General features: G+C 49.3%; 1 protein-coding gene across 4 annotated transcripts in view; it reads right to left on the bottom strand.

Moving 5' to 3' along the window:
• Positions 1 to 26,239, bottom strand: part of QPCTL (glutaminyl-peptide cyclotransferase like) — a 44,109-nt gene that overhangs the window by 5,273 nt on the left and 12,597 nt on the right. For all 4 annotated transcript variants that reach the window (XM_033955754.1, XM_033955756.1, XM_033955753.1 and 1 more), the window contains 4 exons: positions 25,745 to 26,032; positions 25,346 to 25,507; positions 5,735 to 5,834; positions 3,875 to 3,991 (listed from right to left, as the gene is read on the bottom strand). In XM_033955754.1, the coding sequence (XP_033811645.1) occupies positions 3,875 to 3,991; positions 5,735 to 5,834; positions 25,346 to 25,507; positions 25,745 to 26,032 (667 nt within the window). The remainder of the gene's footprint in view (positions 1 to 3,874; positions 3,992 to 5,734; positions 5,835 to 25,345; positions 25,508 to 25,744; positions 26,033 to 26,239) is intronic.

Here is a 26,239-nt window from a genome sequence, read left to right as displayed (position 1 = left end):
AGAAGTGACGACTGAGGAAGTCCGCCTGAACGTTTTCTACCCCGGCAATGTGAGAGGCCGAGAGGTCCAGAAGATGCGACTCCGCCCAAACCATGAGCCGAGCCGCCTCCTGCGCCACCAGAGTGCTCTTGGTGCCCCCCTGACGATTGACATAAGCCACCGCCGTGGCATTGTCCGACAGGACTCTGACCGACTTGCCCAACAAAAGGGAGTGGAAAGCCAACAGCGCCAGCCGGACCGCCCTGGTCTCCAACACGTTGATCGACCAGGAGGCCTCCTCCGTGGACCAGGTTCCCTGAGCAGAGTGACCCAGACACTGGGCCCCCCAACCCAGGAGACTCGCATCCGTAAGGAGCACCGTCCACTGCGGAAGATCCAGACCCACCCCCTGAACTAGGTGAGGGGTCCGGAGCCACCAACGCAGACTGCCGCGCGCCAAGCCTCGCAGGGGAACCGGAACATCCATCCCGTGCCTCTGGGGAGACCACCTCCGGAGCAGAGCATACTGAAGAGGACGCATGTGGGCCCGCGCCCACCTCACCACGTCCAGGGACGCCGCCATCGACCCCAGGACCTGGAGGAAATCTCGCGCCCGAGGACACCGGGACGCCAAAAGCAGGCGAATCTGAGACTGCAATTTGCTCACCCGGGCCTCTGGGAGGAAGACCTTCCCCAAGGAGGTGTCGAACAGCACCCCGAGGTACTCCAGACGCTGAGCCGGAACCAACCGACTCTTGGAAAGGTTGACCACCCAGCCCAGCGACCGGAGAAACTCCACCACCCGAGCCGTAACCCGGTAGCTTTCCTGCAACGACTTGGCCCGAATTAACCAGTCGTCCAGGTAGGGGTGTACCAGAATGCCCTCCGACCGCAAGGCTGCCGCGACGACCACCATCACCTTGGTGAACGTCCGGGGAGCCGTGGCCAGCCCAAAGGGAAGCGCACAGAACTGATAGTGCCGACCCAAGATCGCAAAGCGCAGGAAACGCTGATGAGAGGTCCGAATAGGAACATGCAAGTAGGCCTCCGTCAGATCGAGAGAAGTGAGAAACTCCCCCGGCTGAACCGCCAGAATGACCGACCGCAGCGTTTCCATACGGAAAGAGGGAACCTTGAGAGCCCTGTTGACCCCTTTCAAATCGAGGATGGGCCGAAAAGTCCCCTCCTTCTTGGGCACCACAAAGTAAATGGAGTACCTGCCCGTGCCCCACTCCGGGGGGGGCACCGGAACTACTGCCCTGAGATCTAGCAAGCGCTGAAGGGTCTGGCGAAAAGCCTGCTTCTTCCCCGGAGTCTGACACGGAGAAGCGAGAAAAAAATCCGGCAGAGAGCGGGCGAACTCCAGGGCATAACCGTCCCGCACCACCTCCAGGACCCACTGATCGGACGTGATCTCGGCCCATTTGGGAAAAAAGTCGCGCAGCCGGGCCCCCACCGGAACCAAGGGGGGCGCCGGCAAGGCGTCATTGTGCAGGACGGGAAGCGGGGGAACCGGCGGAGGGGTTCCCTGCCCCCCGACGGGCCCCCCGAAAGGGCTGCATGCGCTGGAAGAACCGACCCCGGGAAAACCCCGGAGACTGGAAAGAAGCAGCCCCACGCCCAGGGCGATACTTGCGAAATTCCCGCAAACGCCCCCGGGCCGCACCCCCCCGAGACGCCGGGCGGGCACGGTCCTCCGGCAAACGGGGAACTTTCGAGTCCGACAGAGTCTGAATTAACTTATCCAAGTCCTCTCCAAATAAAAACGACCCCCGAAAGGGAAATTTAGTAAGCTTAGCTTTGGACGCAGCATCCGCCGCCCAAGCGCGCAGCCACAACACACGCCTTGCGGCCACGCCAAAAGCCATGGACTTAGCCGAGATCCGCACCAAGTCATACAGAGCATCCGAGAGGAATGAGGCAGCCATCTCAATCTTTGCTACCTCCTGATCCACCAGAGACCAGTCGTCAGACTCTCGATCCAAGACCCGCTCCGCCCACCGAAACACGGCGCGAGCGACCAGTCCCCCACAAATAGCCGCCTGGACCCCAAAAGCAGAGACTTGAAAATTTTGCTTAAGGATGGTCTCCAATTTGCGCTCCTCAGAGTCCCGCAAGGCAGAACCGCCCTCAACAGGCACGGTATGCCGCTTGGAAATAGCCGAGACCACCGCATCCACGACTGGCGAAGCTAACGTAGCCCGATCCCCTTCAGGAATGGGATACAGGCGAGCCATGCTGCGCGCCAGCCGAAACGGCGTCTCCGGCGTTTTCCACTGCTCAAGAATAATATCCCGAATATCCTGATGCATAGGAAAAGAGCGGGAAACGGAACGGATCCCTCGTAACAGAGGGTCCCCCACACGCGGAGTCTCCGGCGGCGCGTCCTCAAAACGCAAAGCCGAAGAAACCTGTTGAATAAGGTCAGGCAGCTCATCTCTCTGAAAAAGGCGCACCACGGACGCCTCGTCACTGGAGAACGGGAAACCCGACAACCCGCCGCCAGCTTCCGTCCCCTCCAGAGGGTCCTGGAATTCCTCAGAAGGGTCCAGGTCCTCCTCCATACCGACACGTTCCTCCGACCACAAATCCTCGTCCCACGACACCCGCGGACGCTTGGACAAGAGAGGCGGCGGAGGGGACGTCACGTCAGACGAGAGAGGCAAAGCCGCAGGGAGCGCGGAGGAAACCCCACCCCCCGAGACCCCCTGGGCGCAACCGGGACCCCCAGCCGCCTGAAAATAGGCTTTGCATAATGAAAAGAAAAAATCAGGGGAAAAACCCCCCGAGGGTCCCAAGGGACTCCCTGCCACAGCAGGGGACCCAGCAGAAACCTGCCCCTGCTTAGACAAAACAGGGGGAAGGTCACCTGAGGTGGAAGACAAAATGGAGGGGCCAGACAGAGAAGATGGCGTCTTTCCCGCCAAAACAGCTCCCTCCACAGCCTGAAGCGGCTGAGAGACCTGAATAGTCTCAGCCGCTAAAACAGGCAAGCCGGCATCAGCTGTCAAAATATCAGCTGAGAGGGAATCCTCTAAAACCCGACCGTCGGCGGCTCGGGGAATCCCTCCGTGGGCGGACGGAGAAGACCGGGCTTCTCCACCGTTCCCTGCCGACTCGCGAGGCACCATCGGCGGGGAGCTCTGGGCGCCTGCAGCCGCTGCCGACGGAGCTCCTCCACCGCACCGGCCTGAACACCGCTTGCACAGGCCGGCCGCGAGTGCCTCGCGTCTGGAGCACAATGAGCACTTTTTCCCTTTAGAAGTGCTCATTGCTCCATACGCGACCTAGCTGTAAAAAAGTGCCGGTTAGTTGAAAAAATACAGTAAAATACAGTTTTCTTAAAGGGATACAACCCTCCAGACCAGCACTACCTCAGGATTTTTTTTTTTTTTTTTTTACAGAACAGACTCCACAGGCTCTCGAAGCAATATGCCTTGCTTGATTTAGGGGGCAAGGCTTACTGCTGAGGCTCCTCTAAAAAAATATGGGGAGGTGGAGGAAGTGGGGGGAGGGACCCCGCTCGTGACCCGCCGGGTTTGACACCCCCGAGGTCGGACGAACCCCCAAACAGAGTCCGTCCAAGCTCCGTCCGGCTAAAAACAGGGACAATAAACCTCTAAACAAATTCCAACAGCCCTACCAAGGGAGATGGGTACAGATCACTCAACACCTGCTGGAGACTGAAAGAAGACTGAGGGAAATAGAGAGGAGGGGCTAGGATATACTGTCCCAAAGTTTTGTTTTCAGTCTCCACCTGCTGGTCATGATTAGATATATACCCAATCGTAAAGTTAACCTCTACTGGTCTGGAGAGTGCTAAAGAAGACATCTTTAAAGCCATGCTGGGATACTAGGTATACTAATATTACTAGCCATATTGTTCTTTACTCACCTCTTTGCAAGAATGGCACGTGGTCGTCCTGTACTGGCCCATAGGAAATATCCTTGCGAAAGTAGAACTGCTCCCTGGGATGAGACTGTAGGAGGCCTAGCCTGTGCAATTGCTTCTCTGAGAAACAACAGAAACCCATTATTTGATCCATTCCTCAGTGGCAATACATGAGAATGAAAATTAAAAGCAAGAAAGACAGACTGAGCCCATGGTGATTCCCCTTTGAGAGCCATGGGCAGGCTTTATTCATATGTAGTGTCAAACACCTTGTGATTTTCAAAAGCAAGATATACAATCTAATCATTCAGCAATAAGCACTTAACCATTGTTCTACTGGAACATACTTTAGTCTTTCAAGCCCAGTATTCTGTATCCAAAAGTGTCCAACCCAGGTCATAAGTATCGGCAAGATCCCAAAGAGTAAAACATATTTTATGCTGCTTATGCTAGGAATAAAACAGTGGATTTCCCCACATCCATCTTAATAATGGCTTATGGACTTCTCTTTTAGGAAGTTATCCAAACTTTTTTTTTAAACCCTGCTAAGCTAACTGCTTTCACTACATTCTCTGGCAACAAATTCCAAAGTTTAATTACACGCTGAGTGAAGAAATATCTTCTTGTTTGTTTTAAATCTACTTAATAGCTTCATTACATGTTTGGAAAGAACAAACAAGTGACTTGCAAAACAATGTTTTGAGGGATGTGTACATGCTTGCCCATGAAAAAAATGTGAAGAGGGATGTTTTGTAGTTCATTATTCTGCAAACAAACAGACATGTCAGGGACATCTCACCCCATGTTCAAGGCTTGCTTAGACCATAAATGTCAGAAACCGGATGTGCGAGACCACAATTATCTGTGGATTTTTCCCATATTTTATTTATTCCAGCTTGTTAAGATAGTACTTTCTTAGACAAAAATCAACTTGCTCTTCCCATCCTATTTTAGGGCAATTTATCACACTGACTGTCCTTGGTCAAGGGCCATTAGATGTCACTAGATGTCATTAGATGCTACATGAAGATTAGAACTCTCTCCACTCATTTGTGAATCCTGCTTCCGCAGCATCCCCAGCAAACCCAAAAGGGGGGGGGGGGAGGCTTAAGACCTAACCCAAGATCTTTTTATCCTAGTTCAGAGTGCTGCCACCAAGACATATACAAAGAGAAAAATGGCCAAATGGACTATCTTTGATGCTAAAGGATGGTTCTCTGCTCAGACCAAGTTTGACATTTCTCATCTGTGGTAGAACAATATTTCCCCATATTTTTTCTGGAATGTCACACTTATTAGAATCACCAGATATTTAGTACTCTTTCCAAATAATTCCCCTTCCCCTTTTCAGGGGAATTCCATCTCTGACTGGGATTTGTGTTGCAATCCGAATACTGTACTGGTGGCTCTCGCAGGATGGAAGCAGCTTTTCAATCTCCAGTCACATACATGTTATTTTCGATGTTTGGCTTAGTACTTTTTTTTTGTTGCTACCTTGGGTTTCTGGATCAACTGGAATCAGTCTCCATGCATATTTACCAGAAGAGTTTTGTCCCTAGCCCGAAACCTTCCTTTCAGTAATCTACCTGCAGTGACTGCTCTTGAGTGGAGGCCTTGTATCTGAGTTCTATCCAGAACCTAAGATCCAGCCAGTATGTGCTTGTTATACAATGACGGAAACACCACCCACCTCATTAATAACATGACACTTAACTTTATAGAATACAGTCATCCACACTCATGTGTACACTAACGCACAAACAGCAGTAGTATAACACAAGAGCACTGCTTTAAAATTATCCTCAGAATTACAGCTCAAAGAGACGAGCAAATCACAGCTACCAGACTATGTTAGATTGGTACCTATGCTGATGAACATGTCAAACCAGTATGAAGTTGCTGAGAAGTGATTCAGAATCAGTGGCTCTGGGGCTCCCAGGAGATCCAGTAGGACAAAGAGACTCTAGAAGAAACCGGAAGGACAGCAACAGGGCTGCTGTTAATCATACTGTGACCCAGGGAAATTTGGGATATGGTCCTAATACCCACCAACAAACTGTCTCTCCTTAAACTTTATGCAGATTTATCCCCCCCACCAATAACACTTAGCATGAATGTCTAGGAAAATTGTCCTGTTTGCACCTCTTTAATGCAGATCTTGGATAGAAAGAGGAGAATAACAGACTGTTTTTGCACCTTCCCCATCCCTTGGTTACAAGTTGCTTGTACATTTTTTTCTTTCCTGCACTGAACCAGTGTGCAGAGACAGAAGACTAGTGTCACTGGAACAAACAAGACACAGGATATGCATATAGCAGAGTTACTTAACGTAAAGCACAGTTACTTACTGGAGAGTGCTAAAGAAGGAGAAATTAGGTTCTTACCTGCTAATTTACTTTCTTTTAGCTTCTCCAGACCAGTAGAGGTTAATCTTTACGAATGGGTATATATCCAATCATGACCAGCAGGTGGAGACTGAAAACAAAACTGTGGGACAGTATATAATATACTCCCTTCTCTATTTACATCAGTCTGCCGAATAGCCAAGCAGAACTAAGAACTGGAAAAACAGAAAGAAAACAATACTCCGAACAGGAGTAACAAATAACATACCCAAATGCTGTTGGAAAATGCAGAGGAGAAATACCAGAAGGAAAATGTCCCCACAGCTCGCCAGCTAAGCCAGCCGAACCACAGCCGCTGTTCTTTAATTCTCCCCGGCCCTAGAAAAATACTAGAACCCGCAGCAAAAAACAAAAACTGCCCGCGAAACAGCCCCAAGCACAACAACAATAGCCAGGGTGGGGACCTCTACTGGTCTGGAGAAGCTAAAAGAAAGTAAATTAGCAGGTAAGAACCTAATTTCTCCTTCTTTAGCACTCTCCAGACCAGTAGAGGTTAATCTTTACGAATGGGACGTACCAAAGCAGTCCCTCACACGGGCGGGGACCCCCGAAGGGCCGACACCAGAACACACACACCGAACATCTACCCGAAAGAGTCTGACAAAGGAATACAAGGAAGACCAAACCGCAGCCGTACAAATGTCCACTGGAGGCATGAGCGACGACTCAGCCCAAGAAGCCACCTGACCCCGAGTAGAATGAGCTTTGAGAAACTCCGGAACGGGCTGCTGCCCCAGAAGAGAAGCGGAAGCAAAAGTCTCCTTGATCTAGCATGCAATAGTAGCCCTAGAAGCGCCAGCCCCCCTAAGAGGACCAGTCAGAAGGACAAAGAGATGATTTTATTTCCTGATCTCCTGGATCCGGTGCACATAAGAGCGAAGGACCCGACCAACATGCTCAGCTGACTTTGCTCAGAAGAGCCCTCCCAACTACCCAAGACCGGGAGGACCACAGATTGATTGACAAGAAAAGGAAAAAACTACTATTGGCAGAAAAGGAAGGAACAGGCCTCAAGACAACCTGCTCCCTAGAAAACTCCAAGAAGGGAGCCCTACAAGAGAAAGCATGTAGCTCAGAAACACGCCTAGCGGAAGAAATGTCCACCAAAAAGACCGTCTTCAGAGGAAGGTCCTTCAAAGAGCAGCCGCCCAACGGTTCGAAGGGCGGGTGCATCAGAATAGAGAGAACCAGACTGAGATTCCAGAGGGAATAGAGGACCGCACGGGAGGCCTGAGCACCTTGGCCGCCCGCAAAAAGCGAATCACATCAGGAATGGCTGTCAAACGCTGACCCGTCACAAACCCCCGAAAGGCTGACAAGGCCACAAGCTGAACCCGGAGAGAAGCTGAAGCCAGGCCTCTATCCATGCCATCTTGCAAGAACTCTAAGAAGTTAGGCACAGAAACGCGAAGAGAGACCACTCCCCGCACCTGGCACCACCCCTCAAAGAAGTGCCAAATCCACACAGAAGCCTGAGAGGTAGAAAGCCTCCAGGACCCCAAGAGTGTAGAAATCACCCTATCTGAATACCCCTTCTTACCAAGGCGACCCCTTTCAAAGCCAAGCCATAAGACAGAAGGGAGACGGGTCGAACATGGGAATGGGACCCTGCGTCAGAAGGTCGTCCAAGGGAGGCAGAGGAAGAGGATCCGCCACCAGAGTGTCACCAGATCTGCGTATCACGGATGTCGAGGCCAATCTGGAGCCACCAGAACCCCCAGACCCGGATGGCGAACAATGTGGAGAAGAACTCTGCCCACTAATGGCCACGGAGGGAACCTGCACAACAGCCCCTCTGTTGGCCATTGTTGAACCAGAGCATCCAGCCCTCGGCCAGTCCATCCCTGCGACGACTGAAGAAGCGGAACACCTTGGCCTTGCCACTCGAGGCCGACAGGTCCATCAGGGACTGACCCCAAGCCGGCATTATCAATTGAAGAGCCACAGGGCTGAGACACCACTCTCTGTGATCTAAGATGTGACTGAGGAAGTTTGCCTGAACAACCTCTACCCCGGCCATGTGAGAGGCCGAGAGGTCCAGAAGGCGTGACTCCGCCCCAAAGCATGAGCCGAGCCGCCTCCTCCGCCACCTGAGCATTCTTGGTGCCTCAACGATTGACATAAGCCACCGCTGTGGCATTGTCAGACCGGACTCTGACCGACTTGCCCCTCAAGCGGGAGCGGAAGGCTAATAGCGCCAGAGGGACGGCTCTGGTCTCCAACATGTTGATTGACCAGGATGCCTCCTCCATGGACCAGGTGCCCCTAGACACTGAGCCCCCCCAACCGAGGAGATTGGCATCCGAGAGAAGCACCGTCCACTGCGATAGGTCCAGACTCATCCTCTGGACCAGATGTGAGGTCTGGAGCCACCAAAGAAGACAGCAGCGCGTCAAGCCTCACAGAGGGACAGGAACCTCCAAACTGAGCCACTGGGGTGACCATCTACGGAGCCGAGCAAACTGAAGAGACATGTGGGCCCACCACACAACATCCAGGAACGCTGCCATCGACCCCAAGACTTGGAGGAAATCCTGCGCCCGAGGACACCGGGACGCCAAAAGAAGGCGAATCTGAGATTGCAATTTGCTTACCCGGGCCTCTGGAAGGAAGACCTTCCCCAAGGAGGTGTCGAACAGAACTTCAAGGTACTCCAGATACTGAGCCGGGACCAACCGACTCTTGGAAAGGTTGACCACCCAGCCCAGCGACCGGAGAAACTCAACCACCCGAGCCGTAACTCGGGCGCTCTCCTGCAACGACTTCGCCCGAAACAAACAGTCATCCCAGAAGGGGTGCACCAGAATGCCCTCTGACTGCAATGCCACCGTGACGACCACCATCAACTTGGCGAACGTCCGGGGAGTCGTGGCCAGGCCCAAGGGAAGCACCCAGAACTGATAGTGCAGACCCAATATCGCCAAGCAAAGAAAGAGCTGAGGAGCGGCCCGAATGGAAACAGGCAAGTAGGCCTCCGCCAGAGCTAGAGAAGTCAGGAACTCCCCCGGCTGAACCGCCAGAAGGACAGACTGCAGTTTGTCCATGCCCCAGGCCTGGAAAGAAGCAGTCTCATGCCCCAGGCGAAACTTGCGAAATTCCCGCAGACGCCCCCGGGCAATGCCAACCCGAGAAGCCGGGCGGGCACGGTCCTCAGGCAGACGGGGCACCTCCGGGTCCGTCAGAGTCTGAACCACCGGATCCAAGTCCTCTCTAAACAAAAAACAACCCCCGAAAGGGAAATTTTGGGAAGTTCAATTTTGGACGCGGCAACCGCCGACCAAGCACGAAGCCATAAGGTACAGCGTGCGGCCACCAAAAAACCCAGACTTAGCAGCACCAAGCCACAAAGAACAACCGAGAGGAACGAGGCAGTCATCTCAAACTTCACCACCTCCAGATCCACTAAGGACCAGTCATCAGACTCACGATCCAGGACATGCTCAGACCACCGAAACACGGTGCGAGCCACCAGCCCCACCCAAATAGCTGCCGGGACCCCCAAGGCAGAGACATCAAAATTATACTTAAGAAGTGTCTCTAACGTACGCTCCTCAGAGACCCTAAGAGCAGATCCGTCCATAACAGGCACGGTATGCCGCTTAGGAAGTGCCGAGACCACCGCGTCCCCCATTGGCGTAATTAAGGTAGCCCTATCCCCCTCATGGGATATCCATGAGCCAAGGCGCACACCAAACGAAACGGCGCCCGTAGGCCACTGCGCCAACACAAAATCCCGAAAATCCTAAAGCACAGGAAAAGAGCGGGAAACAGGACAGACCCCCTGAAGCAGAGGGGCCCCCATACGCGGGGTCTCCGGTGGCGCAACTTCGAAAATGCAGCACCAAGGAGACCTGCTACACCAGGTCTAAAAGCTCATCCCTCTGAATAAAAAGCGCACCACGGACGCATCTACTCTGGAAGACGGGAAAACTGCCGCCCCGCTGCCAGCAGGCGTCCCCTCTAGAGGATCCTGGAAGCCCGCCAAAGCAGCCAGGTCCTCAACCATGCCAACACGCTCCTCCGACCACCAATTCGCAATCCAAGCCCCCCCGCGGGCGCTTGGATGAGGGAGGAGGAAGAGGGGACGCCAAACGAAAAGAGGGAGGCAAGCCAAAGGGGGCGCGGAGGGAAAACCACCCCCGAAACCCCCCAGGTGCACGTGGGACCCCCAATTGTCTGCACAAAGAAAGAAATTAAATTGGGGACAAAAAACCCCTGGGGGTCCCCAGGGACTCCCTGCCCCAGCAGGGGTCCCTGCTGAAACCTGCCCCTGTGTTTGCAATACAGGGGGAAGGTCACCTGAGGTTGCAGACAAAATGGAGGGGCCAGACAGAGAAAATGGCGAAGTTCCCGCCAAAAATGCTCCCTCCATGGCCTGTAGCGGCTGAGAAGGCTGAACAGTCCCAGCCGCTAAAACAGGCAAGTCGGCATCAGCTGTCAAAAAATCAGCTGAGAGGGAATCCTTCGGCGAATCCCTCCGTGGGCAGTTGGGGAAGACCGGGCTTCCCCACTGCTCCCAGCCGACTCGCAAGGCACCATCGGCGGGGAGCTCTGGGCGCCTGCAGCCGCTGCCGACGGAGCTCCACCACCTCACCGACCCAAACCGCCGAGTTCAGGCCGGCCGCGAGTGCCTCGCGGCTGGACCTAATTGTGTCCCACTCCCCCGGAGAAGGGCACAATTGCTCCATACGCGACCTAGCTAGAAAAAAGTGCCGGTTAGATGAAAAAATACAGTAAAATACAGTTTTCTTAAAGGGAAACAACCCTTCAGACCGGCACTACCTCAGGATTTTTTTTTTTTTTTACAGAACAGACTCCACAGGCTCTCGAAGCAATATGCCTTGCTTGATTTAGGGGGCAAGGCTTACTGCTGAGGCTCCTCTAAAAAAATGTGGGGAGGTGGAGGAAGTGGGGGGAGGGACCCCGCTCGAGACCCGCCGGGTTTGACACCCCCGAGGTCGGACGGACCCCCAAACAGGGCCCGCCCAAGCTCTGTCCGGCCAAAAACAGGGACTAGAAACCCCCTAAACAAATTCCAACAGCCCTACCAAGGGAGATGGGTACAGATCACTCAACACCTGCTGGAGACTGAAAGAAGACTGATGTAAATAGAGAAGGGAGTATATTATATACTGTCCCACAGTTTTGTTTTCAGTCTCCACCTGCTGGTCATGATTGGATATATACCCATTCGTAAAGATTAACCTCTACTGGTCTGGAGAGTGCTAAAGAAAGCAGAGTTACTTAACGTAAAGCACAGTTACTTACCGTAACAGGTGTTATCTAGGGACAGCAAGCAGCTGTTCTCACATATGGGTGATGTCATCAGCGGATCTCGAATGCGGAAGCTCTCAAGCAGACTTGCTTGAAGGAACTCATGCATGCGCGAGGCCTTCCCACCCAGCGTAGGGCGCGTCTCCTCAGTTCAGATAACTAGAAGAGACGCCAATCAGGGAAGGTGGGTGGGTTGTGAGAATAGCTGCCTGCTGTCCCTGGATAACACCTGTTACGGTAAGTAACTGTGCTTTATCCCAGGACAAGCAGGCAGGCTATTCTCACATATGGGTGACCTCCAAGCTAACCAAAATGGGATGGTGGGAATGTTGGCAACTTAGGAAAATAAATTTTGTAATACTGTTTGGCCAAACTGTCCATCCCGTCTGGAGAAAGTATCCAGACAATAGTGAGAAGTGAAAGTATGAACCGAGGACCAAGTAGCAGCCTTGCAAATTTCCTCAATAGGTGTAGATCTGAGGAAAGCTACTGAAGCTGCTATTGCTCTAACTTTATGGGCTGTGACTCTACTGTGTAGGGGTAATCCAGCCTGGGCATAGCAGAATGAGATACAAGCATCCATCCAGTTGGAGATGGTACACTTAGAGATAGGATGTCTCAACTTATTTGAATTGAAAGATATAAAAAGTTGAAGAGCAGTTCTGTGTGGTTTGGTGCGTTCCAAATAGAAGGCCAAAGCACGTTTACAGTCCAAAGTATGAAGAGCTATTTCTCCAGGATGAGAACGAAGCTTTGGAAAGAACACTGGAAGAACAATGGATTGGTTGAGATGAAATTCCGATACCACTTTAGGGAGGAATTTAGGATGAGTACGAAGGACCACTTTGTCATGATGAAACACGTTGAAAGGTGGATCAGCAACTAAAGCTTGCAGCTCACTGACTCTTCGAGAAGAAGTGAGGGCAATGAGAAACACCACTTTCCAAGTGAGATACTTCAGATGAGCCTTGTCAATTGGTTCAAATGGAGGCTTCATCAGTTGAGCAAGGACAACATTGAGGTCCCAAACCACAGGAGGCGGTTTGAGAGGAGGTTTGACATTGAAAAGTCCTTTCATGAATCTGGAAACCACCGGATGAGCAGAGGGGTTTCCCTTCAATAGGCTGATGGAAAGCCGCAACTGCACTGAGATGGACTTGGATCGATGTAGACTTGAGGCCAGAAGTGGATAAGTGCAAAAGATAATCCAAAACAGAAGATATGTAGGAATGTTGAGGCTCCTTATCATGAGAAAAACACCACGTAGAAAATCTAGTCCATATTTGGCGATAGCATTGTCTAGTGGTAGGTTTCCTAGAAGCCTCTAAAATGTCTCTTACAGATTGAGAAAACTGAAGAGGAGTCATTTGAGAGGTACCAAGCTGTAAGGTGTAGAGCAGGGGTGTCCAATGTCGGTCCTCGAGGGCCGCAATCCAGTCGGGTTTTCAGGATTTCCCCAATGAATATGCATGAGATCTATTAGCATACAATGAAAGCAGTGCATGCAAATAGACCTCATGTATATTCATTGGGGAAATCCTGAAAATCCGACTGGACTGCGGCCCTCGAGGACCGACATTGGACACCCCTGGTGTAGAGACTGCAGGTTGGGATGAAGCAGAGATCCCTAACTCTGTGTAAGCAAAGATGGAAAAACTGGTAGAAGGTATGTCTCCCTGCTGCTGAGTTGAAGTAGAAGAGAATACCAAGGTTGTCTCGGCCACCGAGGAGCAATCAGAATCATGGTGGCATGATCATTCTTCAATTTGACCAGAGTCTTGAGAATGAGAGGGAATGGAGGGAATGCATATAGGAAGAGATTCGTCCATTCCAGAAGAAAAGCATCTGCCTCGAGGCGATGAGGAGAGTATATCCTAGAGCAGAACTGAGGCAGTTTGTTGTTGTGGGGAGCCGCAAAGAGGTCTATCTGAGGGGTTCCCCACTGTAAAAAAATGTGATGAAGAGGCAGAAGACAACTCAAGGTGTCCGCCAAGTAATTGTTCACCCCTTGGATTTAGACAGCTTTGAGGAAGGTGTAGTGGCAGATTGCCCAGTCCCAAACCTTCAGAGCTTCTTGGCAAAGGGAGGCAGATCCCATCCCTCCCTGTTTGTTGACATAATACATGGTGGCCTGGTTGACAGTTGTGAAGATGTTGAAAAGCGTTGAGAGCCTTGAAAATCGTTCTTAGTTCCAACAGATTTATGCGACACTGACGATCTGTACTGGTCCAGTGGCCTTGTGTATGGAGAACATCGAGATGAGCGCCCCAAGCATAGGTCGAAGAATCTGTCGTGAGGACATTCTGATGAGGGGGTGTTTGAAAAAGCAAACCTCTGGAGAGATTGGAAGAGAATATCCACCAACGGAGTGACTGCTTCAAAGCAGGAGTGACTGTATGTGTTGAGAAAGTGGGTCGCAAACCTAAGTCCATTGAAATGCCAGGGTCCACTGAGGGATTATGAGGTGAAGTCTGGCAAAAGGAGTCACGTGTACTGTGGAGGCCATGTGACCTAGTAGTACCATCATGTGTCTCGCTGAGATGGAAGAGCGGGAAGACACTGCACAGCAGAGTTGAAGTAGAGAATCCAGACGTTGTTGTGGAAGGAATGCTCTTAGTTGGATAGTATCCAAAACAGCTCCGAAGAATTGTAGATTCTGTGAGGGCTGAAGTTGAGATTTGGGAAAGTTGATTTCGAATCCCAAACTTTGTAGGAACCAGGTAGTCCATTGGGTCGCTACAATAACCCCCTTAGATGTTGAATATTTGATGAGCCAGTCGTCGAGGTAGGGAAATACCTGAAGACCATGGTTCCGTAGAGCTGCTGCTACCACTACCAGGCACTTGGTGAACACCCTGGGAGATGAGGCCAAAGGGTAGCACTCTGTATTTAAAATGCAGATTCCCCACCCGAAATCTGAGGTATTGACGGGAGGCCGGATGAATGGGAATATGAGTGTAGGCCTTGAGATCCAGAGAGCATAACCAGTTGTGATAAAGGGATGCCAGGGATAACATACAAAATTTTTCCTTGACCAAAAATTGGTTCAGAGCCCTGAGATCCAGAATGAGCCGCAGATCGCCTGTCTTCTTCGGAACAAGGAAGTAACGGTTGTAAAACCCCCTGTTCTGCTGTTCCAAAGGAACTGGTTCGATGGCATGGAGATGAAGCAGAGCTTGAGCTTCCTGAAGAAGAAGGGCGGTCTGGGATGGACTGGAAGGATACTCTCTTGGAGGAAGCTCTAGTGGAACCTGAGTGAAATGAAGAGAGTATCCTTCCTTGATGATGGTCAGTACCCAGAGGTCAGATGTAATTGTCATCCATCAGTGGTAAAAATGATGGAGACGACCTCCTATAGGGGGAAAAGAAGTCAGAGTCAGAACGGAGGAGGTTATGCTCTGAATTAAACAGTCAAAAAGGCTGAGTAGCCTTAGGTGCAGCAGAAGATTGAGATTTTTGTTGCTTCTGAGGCTGCTGTTTCTTAGGAGGAGGGCGATTGTAAGGAGCCGTCCTTGGAGCAAAACGCGTCTGGTAAATAGGAGCAGGGCATGAAGGCTTCGCAGGAGCTGGCTTTGGCTTATGTCTGACAATAGAAGCAAAGGATTTTTCATGTTCAGACAATTTCTTGGTGGCTGCCTCGATAGATTCATCAAAGAGGTCATTGCCGAAGGAGGAAGTGACGTCACCGACACGAATGGTCGGCTAAGGTGGGTGCTCCGCTAGCCCCGACGATAAATTAGCATTTTCCCGGCGCTTTCGTTCCGTGTTTTGCCCCTGAAATAGTGGCTTCGGACCCAGTAAGTGACGAGCAGCACATCCTCTTTGTTGATGGCGGGACAGCCGAAGAGAACTTTGCAGGATTACTCTTTTCTCCCGACTGGTGAGGGTGTGCACAAAATGGCGGCTGTGGAGGAAGAGAGTGCAGCGGGGCCCATAGAGGTACTCTCTGTAACAGCTGGAGAGGCGGGACAGCCCTCGGCGGTGGAGTCTTTGACAGAATTAAAGTTAATGCTCCAGGACATTCATACTGATATTAAATCTGTTCGTACAGAACTGTCGACCCTGGCAACAGACCTGAAAGGTGAGATTGCGGAGTTGGGTCATAGGGTGGCTGAGACGGAGGAGGGCCTTGAACAACATCAGGAGCATTTGCTGGAATTGGATACTAAAACTAAAGATCTACTTGCTCACCATACCTTTGTGCTTGACAAGTTGGAGGACTTGGAGAATCGTGGGCGCTGCTCTAACTTGCGGATTCGGGGTGTGCCGGAGATGGCGGAATATGCTAATAGTGAGAGGGTGGTGCAGCAGGTGGCCAGCATGCTCCTGTCAACAGATACGGTGGTCATGGCTCCTGATGCTATTCACCTGGAACGAGCACATAGAGCATTGATGGCCCCCAGGGGGAACAAACCCTGTGACATAATAGCTTGCTTTGCGGACTTTAAAACTAAAGAGGCGGTCATGCGAGCAGCACGGGCGCAGCCTAATCTGAAATTGGACTCCTTTGACATTGAGTTATATCAAGATTTGGCTGCAGTGACCTTGAGACGGCGAGCGGAGTTACGTCCAGTACTTCGCTATTTGCGGGAGCGATCTATCAAATATCGTTGGCGACATCCATTTGCGTTGCTGTTCTATCTGGAAGGAAGATTACGTACAGTGCGATCATTGGAGGATGCAGCTCAGATTTTCCCTTCTGTTCAGTTCTCTGGAGAGGTACCATCATCCAGTAGTCGGCCTGGACAGGCGCCTGTGTCAGGAGAACGTCCTCAGCGACCCCGCTGGCAACGGATGGCCCGGATAGGGGGGGTCGCCTCACTAGGAATTCACCGGGTGCAGCGGCTAGTTCGGGTACGGGACCCTGACACTTTTTGCTTCTTTTTGTTTGGTCATGAGGAGGCTGGATTTGGATGTTATCATCCTTATTTTTTGGACTATCGACGGGGTCCTGGAGCTGTGATTGGGGTCTGGTTTATTTCTGGGGTTATGGTTATTTTTTGATATGAGGGTTTGATGGGGAGTGTGTTTATGTAATGTTTTGGGTCTGTTATGCTGGTGGGAGGGGATTTTGTTGGGGGGCTGTCCTGGAATTTTTCATGTGTGTTTTGATTGGTGGGGAGTGGTTTCATTTGGAGATTCTCCTGTTGGGGTTTGATTTGCGATTGTGTTGTTGCTGGATTACTCTGCTTTTGGAGGAAGGGGTGCATTGGGAGGGGGTTGGATGTGGATGTTTGGGAGTGTTGGGAATCTTGGGTATTATATGAGAAGGGTTTGCGGTAGCTCTTTCTTCTTCCTTGGACCTTGGTCTTTCCGTTGGGGATAGGCTTGGGTATGGTGTATGGGGGATTTGAGGGATGGGAGGAGGAGGGGAAGGGTTTGGGGTGGGGAGGGAATAATGGAAGTTGTTATGTTTTTGGGTGGCTGATGTGGAGTGGGGAGTCCTCTGGGGATGGTTCAGGTGGGGTTCTTTGGCATTCTGAGCGGTTATGGGTGCTAGTACGGATTGATGTCCATTCAAGAGTTTAGACTCCTCACTTTGAATGTGCGAGGCCTAAATGTAGCATATAAGCGGTGGCTTTTATTTAGGGAGGCGCGGCGATTGCGCCCTCAGGTCCTTTTTTTTACAAGAGACGCATCTTCGATCACACCATGAACATTTATTTTTCAGGAGTATTTAGCCTCTAATAAGGCTGATACGAAAAGTAAGGGGGTGGGGATCTTGATTGCGAGTACGGTACACACAGTGTGCAAGCGTGTCATTCGGGATGGGGAAGGTCGCTATTTAATCTTGGTGGCCCAACTTGATGGGGACTGGTATACACTGGTCAATGTCTATGCTCCCAATGAACATCAAGGATGCTTTTTTAGCAGGCTAGAGGCGCGAATTCAGACTTGTGTAGAAGGGACGTTAGTGATTGGTGGGGATTTCAATCTCAATTTGGATCCCTTGGTGGATAATTCTGCATCAGGTGTTCTCTATGGGAAGATGGAGAGGAAGAGTTTATGAGCTCTTTTGCATCATTGGGATTTGTGTGATCTTTGGCGGAAAGCTAATCCAACAGTGAGGGATTATACTTATTTTTCTTCTGTGCATAATTCGTCCTCTAGGATAGATTTGTGGCTGGGTGAAGAGGGGTTAGTGTTGCGCTTGAGGCACTGTTGTATTGAATCAAGCACGTTATCTGATCACTCCCCAGTGCTTTTAATTTTGGAGCAGAGTGGAGAAAGGCGCCCACATCCGCCTTGGCGTTTTCCCGATGGACTTTTGCTAGATCATGCGAATGTCGAATGGCTGGGCAATGCTATGATGGAATATTTAGAGTTTAATGATCTTGATGAGATTTCGCCAGGGCTGTTGTGGGAAGCTTTTAAAGCAGTAATTAGGGGTAGGGTGATAGGCTTGACTGCGCGAGAGTGTAGAGTGAAGGAGGGTGTGGAACGCCGGCTTCGAGGGGAGATTCAGGTTTTGGAGATGAAGGAGAAACGTATGGAATTAACGCACCAGGAACGAGAAAGGTTGCAGGCACTCCGAATTCAGCTTAAGGCTTTGGAATTAGAGGAGATAAGGAGGGCTTTGCAGGTGGCCCAGCAAACCTTTTTTGAATTTGGCAATAAATCAAGCCGTCTTTTGGCCCACAAACTTAAAAAAAGGGTTTATTGTAATTTTATACCCGCAATAAGAACTGGTGAGGGTCTTCGGGTTACTGGCTCCATGGAAATTGGGCGTGAGTTTCGGGACTATTATGCTTCTCTTTATGGCCAAGCTGATGATTTGTCAGTTGGAGAGATAGAGTGATTTCTTGATAGGGTACAGCTGCCCGCTCTGACTGGGGGAGAGGCCATTCAGCTTTCATTACCTATCACCCTTGAGGAAGTCCGGGAGGTGATTGAGGCTTTGCCTGTGGGTCCGTAAGGGAAATCGCACACTGGCACTGGCTACACTTCTTGAAGCCCGTTACTGGCTGGGACATAGAAGGAAAAACGGCCGCCGCAAAATCAAAGCCTTTGGGCTGCGGCCGAGCGGCCTGCCCCAGCAGTCGGATGGAAGATTGAAAAAATATTTTTTAAACTAGAAATAAAATATTAACAGCGATTCGTGAAGAAAAAAAAAAGACAAACCGCGGTTCTGAGAAGGCACAAAGTAACGAAGTAAAACGCAGAGAGTCAAAGACGGACTTCTCAGCTCCGCAGAAAACCCAGAACTGAGGAGACGCGCCCTACGCTAGGCAGGAAGGCACTCGCGCATGCATGGTGCAGTCGACTCGAAACTTCGAGTTTCTTCAAGCAAGTCTGCTTGCGAGCTTCCGCATCCGGGCTCCGCTGAGGATGTCACCCATATGTGAGAATAGCCTGCCTGCTTTTCCTGGGATAACAGATGTATCCAGGGATAGCAGGCAAATATTCTCACGTATGGGCAACGTCACCGACGGAGCCCCGGTACGGACCACTTTTAAAGTTTATAAAGTTTGCGATAGCCCAAACCGCGCATGCGCAAGTGCCTTTCCCCCCGATGAGGGTGCGCGGTCCTTCAGTTAAGATACGCCAGCTAAGAAGCCAACCCGAGGAGGTGGGTGGATTGTGAGAATATCTGCCTGCTGTCCCTGGATAACACACCTGTTATGGTAAGTAACTGTACTATATGCATATCCTGTGTTTCTTGTTTGTTCCAGGACAAGCAAGCAGCATATTCTCACGTATGGGTGACCTCCAAGCTAACGGAGATGGGATGGTGAGAGTGTTGGCCCAAGAAAATATATTATAAAATACAGATTGGCCGAAGTGTTCATCCTGTCTGCAGAAAAAAAATCCAGACAGTAGTGAGAACTGAAGGTATGAACTGAGGACTAGGTGGCAGCTTTACAGAGTTTCTCAATGGTGTAGATCTAAGGAAAAACAACAAAAGCTGCTAGAAATCTAACTCTCTGGGCTGGGACATGATTGTCCTGTGCCAGAGCAGTCTGAGCATAGCAGAACGAGATGCAGGCAGCCAGCCAGTTGGAAATTGTTCTCATGAAGATAGAATGCCCTAACTTGTTTGAGTCAAAAGAAAAGTTAGGGAGAAAGTCGTTGAGGCTTTGATCGATCAATGTAGAAGACCAAAGCCCGCTTACAGTCCAAAGTATACAAAGCAAATTCTCCAGTAGGAGAATGTGGCTTAGGAAAAAACACAGGCAAAAAAATTGCCGAGTGAGATGAAAAGTGACAACTTGAAAAGAGACTTTGGACGTGTACGCAGAACCACCTTGTCATGATGAAAAACTGAAAGATGAATCTGTTACTAATGCTTGTAACTCACTGATCCTGTGGCAGAGGTGAGAGTAATAAGGACGACCACTTTCCAGGCAAGAAACTCAAGAGCAGCTATGGCCATTGGTACAAATGATGGCTGCAACAAACTAGAAAGAACTACAGGAAGGACCCAGACGACAGGAGGAGACTGTAGAGATCGTTTAACATGGAAAATAAATCCTATTATAAGCCTGGAAATCAAGTGGAAAAAGCTACAGCTCAAAATGACAGGGAAAGGCATAAGGAGAGGTTACACATTAAAAAAAACCCTGTCATGAATCTGGAAACCAGAGGATAAGCAGTAAGAGGAAGACCCTCAACTGACAAAGAAAAATCTGTAAGAGCACTTAAAATAAGTCTGAGAAATATAGACTCGAGACAAATAAAAGAAGAAAATAATCTAAGATCAAGTCCACTGTCTATGAAGGTGGAATATGAATATAAAGACACCAGGAAGAAAAACCTAGACCACTTTTAATGGTAACGTTGTTGAGTGGCTGGTTTCCTGAAAAGGACGCAGCCCGAGAAAAACCAAACTGTCAAGGTTTCTGAGTCGGAGTGAACCAAGTAGGAAATATCAGAAGAGGGAAGGATTCCCTGAAACTGAGTTGAAGGAGAAGGGAGAACCCATGTTGCCTGGGCCACCATAAAGTAAGAGAAGTATGGTGGCTACTTCTCTCTTGAGCTTGAATAAAATGCGCAACAGGAGAAGAAGTGGAAGTAATGCAAATAGAAACATGCCCATCCAATCCAAGAGAAAAGCATCTGCTGCCAGACGGAGAAGGGAATAAAGTCTGGAGCAAAACTGGGGCAACTGGTGATTGTGCAGAGTCGCAACAAGTGCACTTGTGGGGTGCCCCATTGATGGACTGGAAAATTGTACAGTTGAGAGTCCATTTATTGCAGAATTTTGCTGAGGTTGTGTGCTAAGGAATTCTGCTCTCCATGAATGCAGACAGGCAGCAAGAGCAGATTGCAAGCTGTCGCCCAAGTCCAGATATGCTGGGCCTCCTAACACAACAGGAGAAAGCCCGCGCCTCCTTGCTTGGTTATGTAGTACATTGTTAGTTGATTATCTGTGCAAAGGAGGAGGACTTGAGGGCAGAGCAGATGATGAAAAACCTTGAGGGCATAAAACATCACTCTAAGGTCTAGGAAATTGATGTGAAATTTTCCATTACTTGACGGTCCAAAGACCCCGAGTGTAAAAAGATACATCAGTCGTGATAACCATGAAAGGAGGGACAAACAAAAAAAAGGGACCTCTGGATAGATTAGAGGAGATTATCCATAAGTGAAGCACTGAAGATGAGATGATGTCACGATATAATGCTTTGAGAGACTATCCGTCGCCCGAGACCACTGGGAAGCAATAATCCACTGAGGAGTACAAAAATGTAGTTCTACCCGTGGTAGAACAGGAACAATGGAAGCCCTGTAGCCCAGAAGAACCATCATGTGTCTGGCAAAAATGGTTGGAAAAGGAAGCAACTGCTGACACAGACAGATGAGAGTCTGAAGACGATCTAGAGGAAGAAACGCTCGCATGAGAGTGGTGTCTAGGATTGCCCCAATGAATGACAGACGTGATTATGGGGAATTGAATTTCAAAGCACAGAAACAGAAGAAAGAAGATGGTCTTAGATGTAGCTTAGACCACTTCCCGAGAAGAAACAGTCTTGTTGAACCAGACGTTCAGAAAAAGAAAAGACCTGAAGGCCATGTAATTGGATAGATACGGCCATCCCAAGCAGACACTTCATGAATACTCTAGTCAGTCCAAAGGGAAGAACCCTACACTTGTAATGGCAATGGCCGAGTTGAACTCAAAAGTATATTCGAGAAGCCGTAAGGATTGGAATATAGAAACTTCCTTGAAAGCCAGAAAGCATAGCCATTAGGTCTGAATGAGGAGAAACAAGTCCTGAAGAACCTCTTGACAAAAAAAATGATGAGATCCCGGAAAAAGCTCAGTCCTCCCATATACTTGGGAATCAAGTACAAATGGGATCAAAATCCTTGACTCCAGTAACCGAAGAGAACCCTTCAATGACAATAAGCAGAAGAATAAAAGGGGGAAGGACTGCAGAATCCAAAACACACCTTGTAAAAAAGTACTGAGAGCAGGGTGAAAACATTGAGTATAGAAACCTGTCCTATGAAGAAAACCCGAGAGAGCTAAGGAGATGAACTCTCAGCGATGCATGAGGAACTGAAGACAGTCCCAATGTAGAAAGTTGACGTTGATGAATACAGGAAAAAAATTTTACCGCAAATCTTCGCAGAAAAGAAAATGGAGATGAAGGTGAAGGCTGCTACTTGGACGTGACCAGAGGCTCACCTGGTGTAGTGAACAGAGAACTGCTGAGTAGGCCATGTCCCAGCGTGGCAATGGAAACACCAAAAAGGTCATCCCCCAACTAGGCGTATATACTAGCCTGTCCTGGTGGGTGATGTCAGACACTCTAAGCCAGACCAGGTCTGGTGGGAACAGAAAAGAGGCGCTGAAAACCAGATACTGTGCTGAAAAACACAAATACTGTACATGCAGGCAGGTAAAGTGGAACATGGCAACGTGGAATGTGTGAAAAAATGTATGCCAAGTAAAAAAAGGCACTGGGTGATATAGACAATAAGGAATCTGGCAAGCCTATTTGGCTAACCGTTCCCTAGTCTAGCCCACTCTGCCCAGAAAGACAGAGGCCTAAACCCTAGTGACTCCACCAGTAGGGGATCTTTGAAACATCATCAGTGTTTCGAAAGGCATAGCAAAAAATTCCCCGTCAGATATTAAGAAAAGGAATCAAAAAATCCTTGAGTAGTTAACTATAGGTCAAGGAATATAAAAGTCCTTAGTCAAGGGAATGACTTTACAAAGACAGCTTCCAAGGGAATGGCACAAGGTTCAGACGTACCTCTAGGGAATCATGAAAAAACAAATTGTTAACCCTACTGAAATGAAAAGAGAAGCATGTGGTGAAAAAACCCACCGCTTCAGAGAGATATGGGGTCTTGTTCACAAAAACCCCTCTCTCAGAGATTCAATCCCAAACTATACAGAATCGATGTCATGGATTTTGTATCGAAGGCTGAAAACAGTTTAATGACTGCAAGGCCTTCCCAGATCGGATCGACACCGACAACGTTAAGGAAGACCTGTGTCACTTCATATGATTCATCGGAATCGTAGACGACTCCCTTGAAAGTGCTACCGGTGTCAAGAACTCAGATCGGATTGGCACCAGGAGAAATGGTGTTGACATGGACGTCAGCATGAACAACTGAAAATACAGCTGAACATGTCGATCTGGATATTGGCATGATGAGCGAGGTGATTAATTTGCGGACGATATGAAGTTATTCAGAGTAGTGAAGACACAGGGGAATTGCGAAGATCTGCAATGTGACATAATCAGGCTCAAGTAATGGGCATCAACATGGCAGATGAGGTTCAACGTGGATAAGTGTAAAGTCATGCAGGTAGGTAACAAAAATCTCATGCACGAATACAGGATGTCCGGGGCGGTACTTGGAGAGACCTCCCAGGAAAGAGATTTGGGAGTTATGATCGACAAGTCGATGAAGCCGACCACGCAATGTGTGGCGCCGGTGAAAAGGACAAACAGAATGCTAGGAATGAAAAAGAAGGAGAATGCTAGGAATGAAAAAGAAGGAGATCACAAACAGATCGGAGAATTTTATCATGCCGCTGTACCAAGCCATGGTGCACCTTCACCTTGAGTACTGCGTCCAGCACTGGTTGCTGTACATGAAGAAGGACATGGTACTACTCGAAAGGGTCCAGAGAAGAGCAACTAAGATGGTTAAGGGGCTGGAGGAGTTGCCATACAGTGAAAGATTAGAGAAACTGGGCCTTTTCTCCCTCAAACAGAGGAGATTGAGAGGGGACATGATCGAAACATTCAAGGTACCGAAGGGAATAGACTTAGTAGATAAGGACAGGTTGTTCATCCTCTCCAAGGTAGGGAGAACGAGAAGGCACTCTTTAAAATTGAAAGGGGATAGATTCCATATGAACGTAAGGAAGTTCTTCTTCACCCAGAGTGGTAGAAAATGGAACTTTCTTCCGGAGTCTGTCATAGGGGAAAACACCCTCCGGGGATTCAAGACAAAATTAGACAAGTTCCTGCTGAACCAGAACGTACTCAAGTAGGGCTAGTCTCAGTTAGGGTGCTGTTCTTTGACCAGAGGGCCGCCGCGTGAGCGAACTGTTGGGCACGATGGACCACTGGTCTGACCCAGTAGCTGCAATTCTTATGTTTTTATGTCGACATAGGTGTTGACATGAACAACTGAAAATACAGCTGAACATGTCGGCTGAAGAAGAAAACACCAGTACCATCGGTGTGGGGCTAAGCTCCAAAGATGAAAATCTCGGCAACAAGGCACACATCAGAAGTGGAGCACAGCAGGAAATAAAAAAATACCGGTACCATTGGCCTATGAACAGTACCATTGTGTCGCTCCAAGCTTCCAAGATGAGTATGCCCGTACTGAGGTCGGCAGGACTTGACTCATTGGTACAATGACAAAGGTCGGCAGGATTAGGCTCACTGCTAAAATGACCTGAAGCCCAAAGGAGAAAACTTGCGAGCCAACTTACCTAAGTAGGATCAAAGCAGGCTGGAAGAGCGGTGCCGGAAAGTGCGCTGGCACCGGGTTACTGACATCGACAGGTGCCGAATTCCTGATGGCGCTGAAGGGAAACTGCTCCAGAAGAACCCGCATGAAAATGCGCTTGTGAGGGGAAGAGCAGGGGAAGAAGAAAATGGCAAGGCCGAGATCCCGACATTGCGAGAACCACTGACGGATGTCGGTGAAGCCCAGCAAATCAACCGCTGGGATGAAAATGGAGCAGGAAAAACCTGAATGGAAAAACAGTCGTAAGGTGGGGAGAACACAGTATGGCAACCCATAAGGCCCCACCAAGCCAAACCGACAACGGTAAAAGAAAAAATAAACAAACTATAAATGTTTAGGGTTTTTTTTTTTAATAAACTAAAAATGAAAGAAAAGAAAAAACTGACTAAAAAGTCAGAAAATTGCGAGCAGGAAGGCAGCGAAAAGAAAAATTTTTCAACAGCCGTTGAAACGCGACTTCTTAGCTCCGCGGAAACTAAAAAGCCGAAGGACCGTGCACCCTCATCAGGCAGTAAGGCACTTGTGCGGTTCGGGTTATCGCAAACTTTTTAAACTCTTAAAGTGGCTCGTTCCGGGGCTCCTTCAGTGACGTCACTCATACGTGAGACTATGCTGCCTGCTTGTCCTGGGATAAAAGTGGGTACCACAGCATACCCCAGAATGTGCTCATATGGGGATGTACATTTGCATGGAGTGCTCCTGACAAGATTCTGCTGCCATAACCTCACCCCAATTCTAGCTATCTCAACTCTCCTCTCCCTCATATATGCCAGTGCCTGGACTTTCCTCCCCACTCGCTTGCTGATTTTGCTACAGATTGGGACAGAGGCTATATACTCACCATTGCCTGGATCTCAGTACCATAGAAGGCTCCAAGCTGATGCTTCGTCTTGGCCATGTGCTCAGCTAGGTGCCGTGATCCATACAGGGAGTCTGTGTCACTCCACTCCTTGAAGGCTTCTTCTCCATCAAAGAAAAGCAACTGTAGGGTCTTCTCTGACCCCTAAAGGCGCAGGGGAGGGGGGGGGGCACAGCAGCAAATAAAACAAGAGAAAGAAACAAAAAGGAGAAAAATTAATGTTGAGAACTGCAATGCTTTCCAGCTTGTTAAGATGATACTTTCCTAGACAGGCTAACAATGAATGAGACTTGAGAGCAACTGGATTGTTATAGTTCAGTGGGTAGAATGAAGAGGCTACTGATGGATAGGCAGTCAGTGAAAATAACTTATTTATTCTACCTGTTTCTTGCTTCGCAACAGCTCCTGGTCCAGTGCAGATACCACTTCCAGTATTATGGCACATGGCACTGCTGAGTCTGTAGCGCCAACAAATTCTCGCCCTTGCTCATCACGAGAGAAGTATTTGGAGTCATAATGGCAGGCAAGGACCAGACGCTGTGGTGCTTTGGGGTCCAGCGTTGCAACAACATTGGAGAAAGTCAAGGAGCCAAATGGAGTCTTGTCCTCAAAGGTGTCAAGCTCCACCCTCCAATCAGCACTTTGTTTGCTCAACTGATTCACTATGAACTGAGGAACACAGCAGAATAGGAATTAGAAAGATATGCAGAGGTATTTGGTAACTCAATGTTTTATATATGGATAATTGATATGATTTTATATACTGCCTTTTTGTGGTACAATCAAAGTGGTTTACATTTATTAGATGTTCAAAATCTAAGTTATATCTTGCTGGTTCTTGTTTTATACATTGTGATTATAAGGGAGGAAATGTGC

The sequence above is a fragment of the Geotrypetes seraphini genome, chromosome 8 (assembly GCF_902459505.1).
Source record: "Geotrypetes seraphini chromosome 8, aGeoSer1.1, whole genome shotgun sequence".
NCBI classification, from domain to species: Eukaryota; Metazoa; Chordata; class Amphibia; order Gymnophiona; family Dermophiidae; genus Geotrypetes; species Geotrypetes seraphini.
This window is presented reverse-complemented; position numbering and strand designations above follow the sequence as displayed.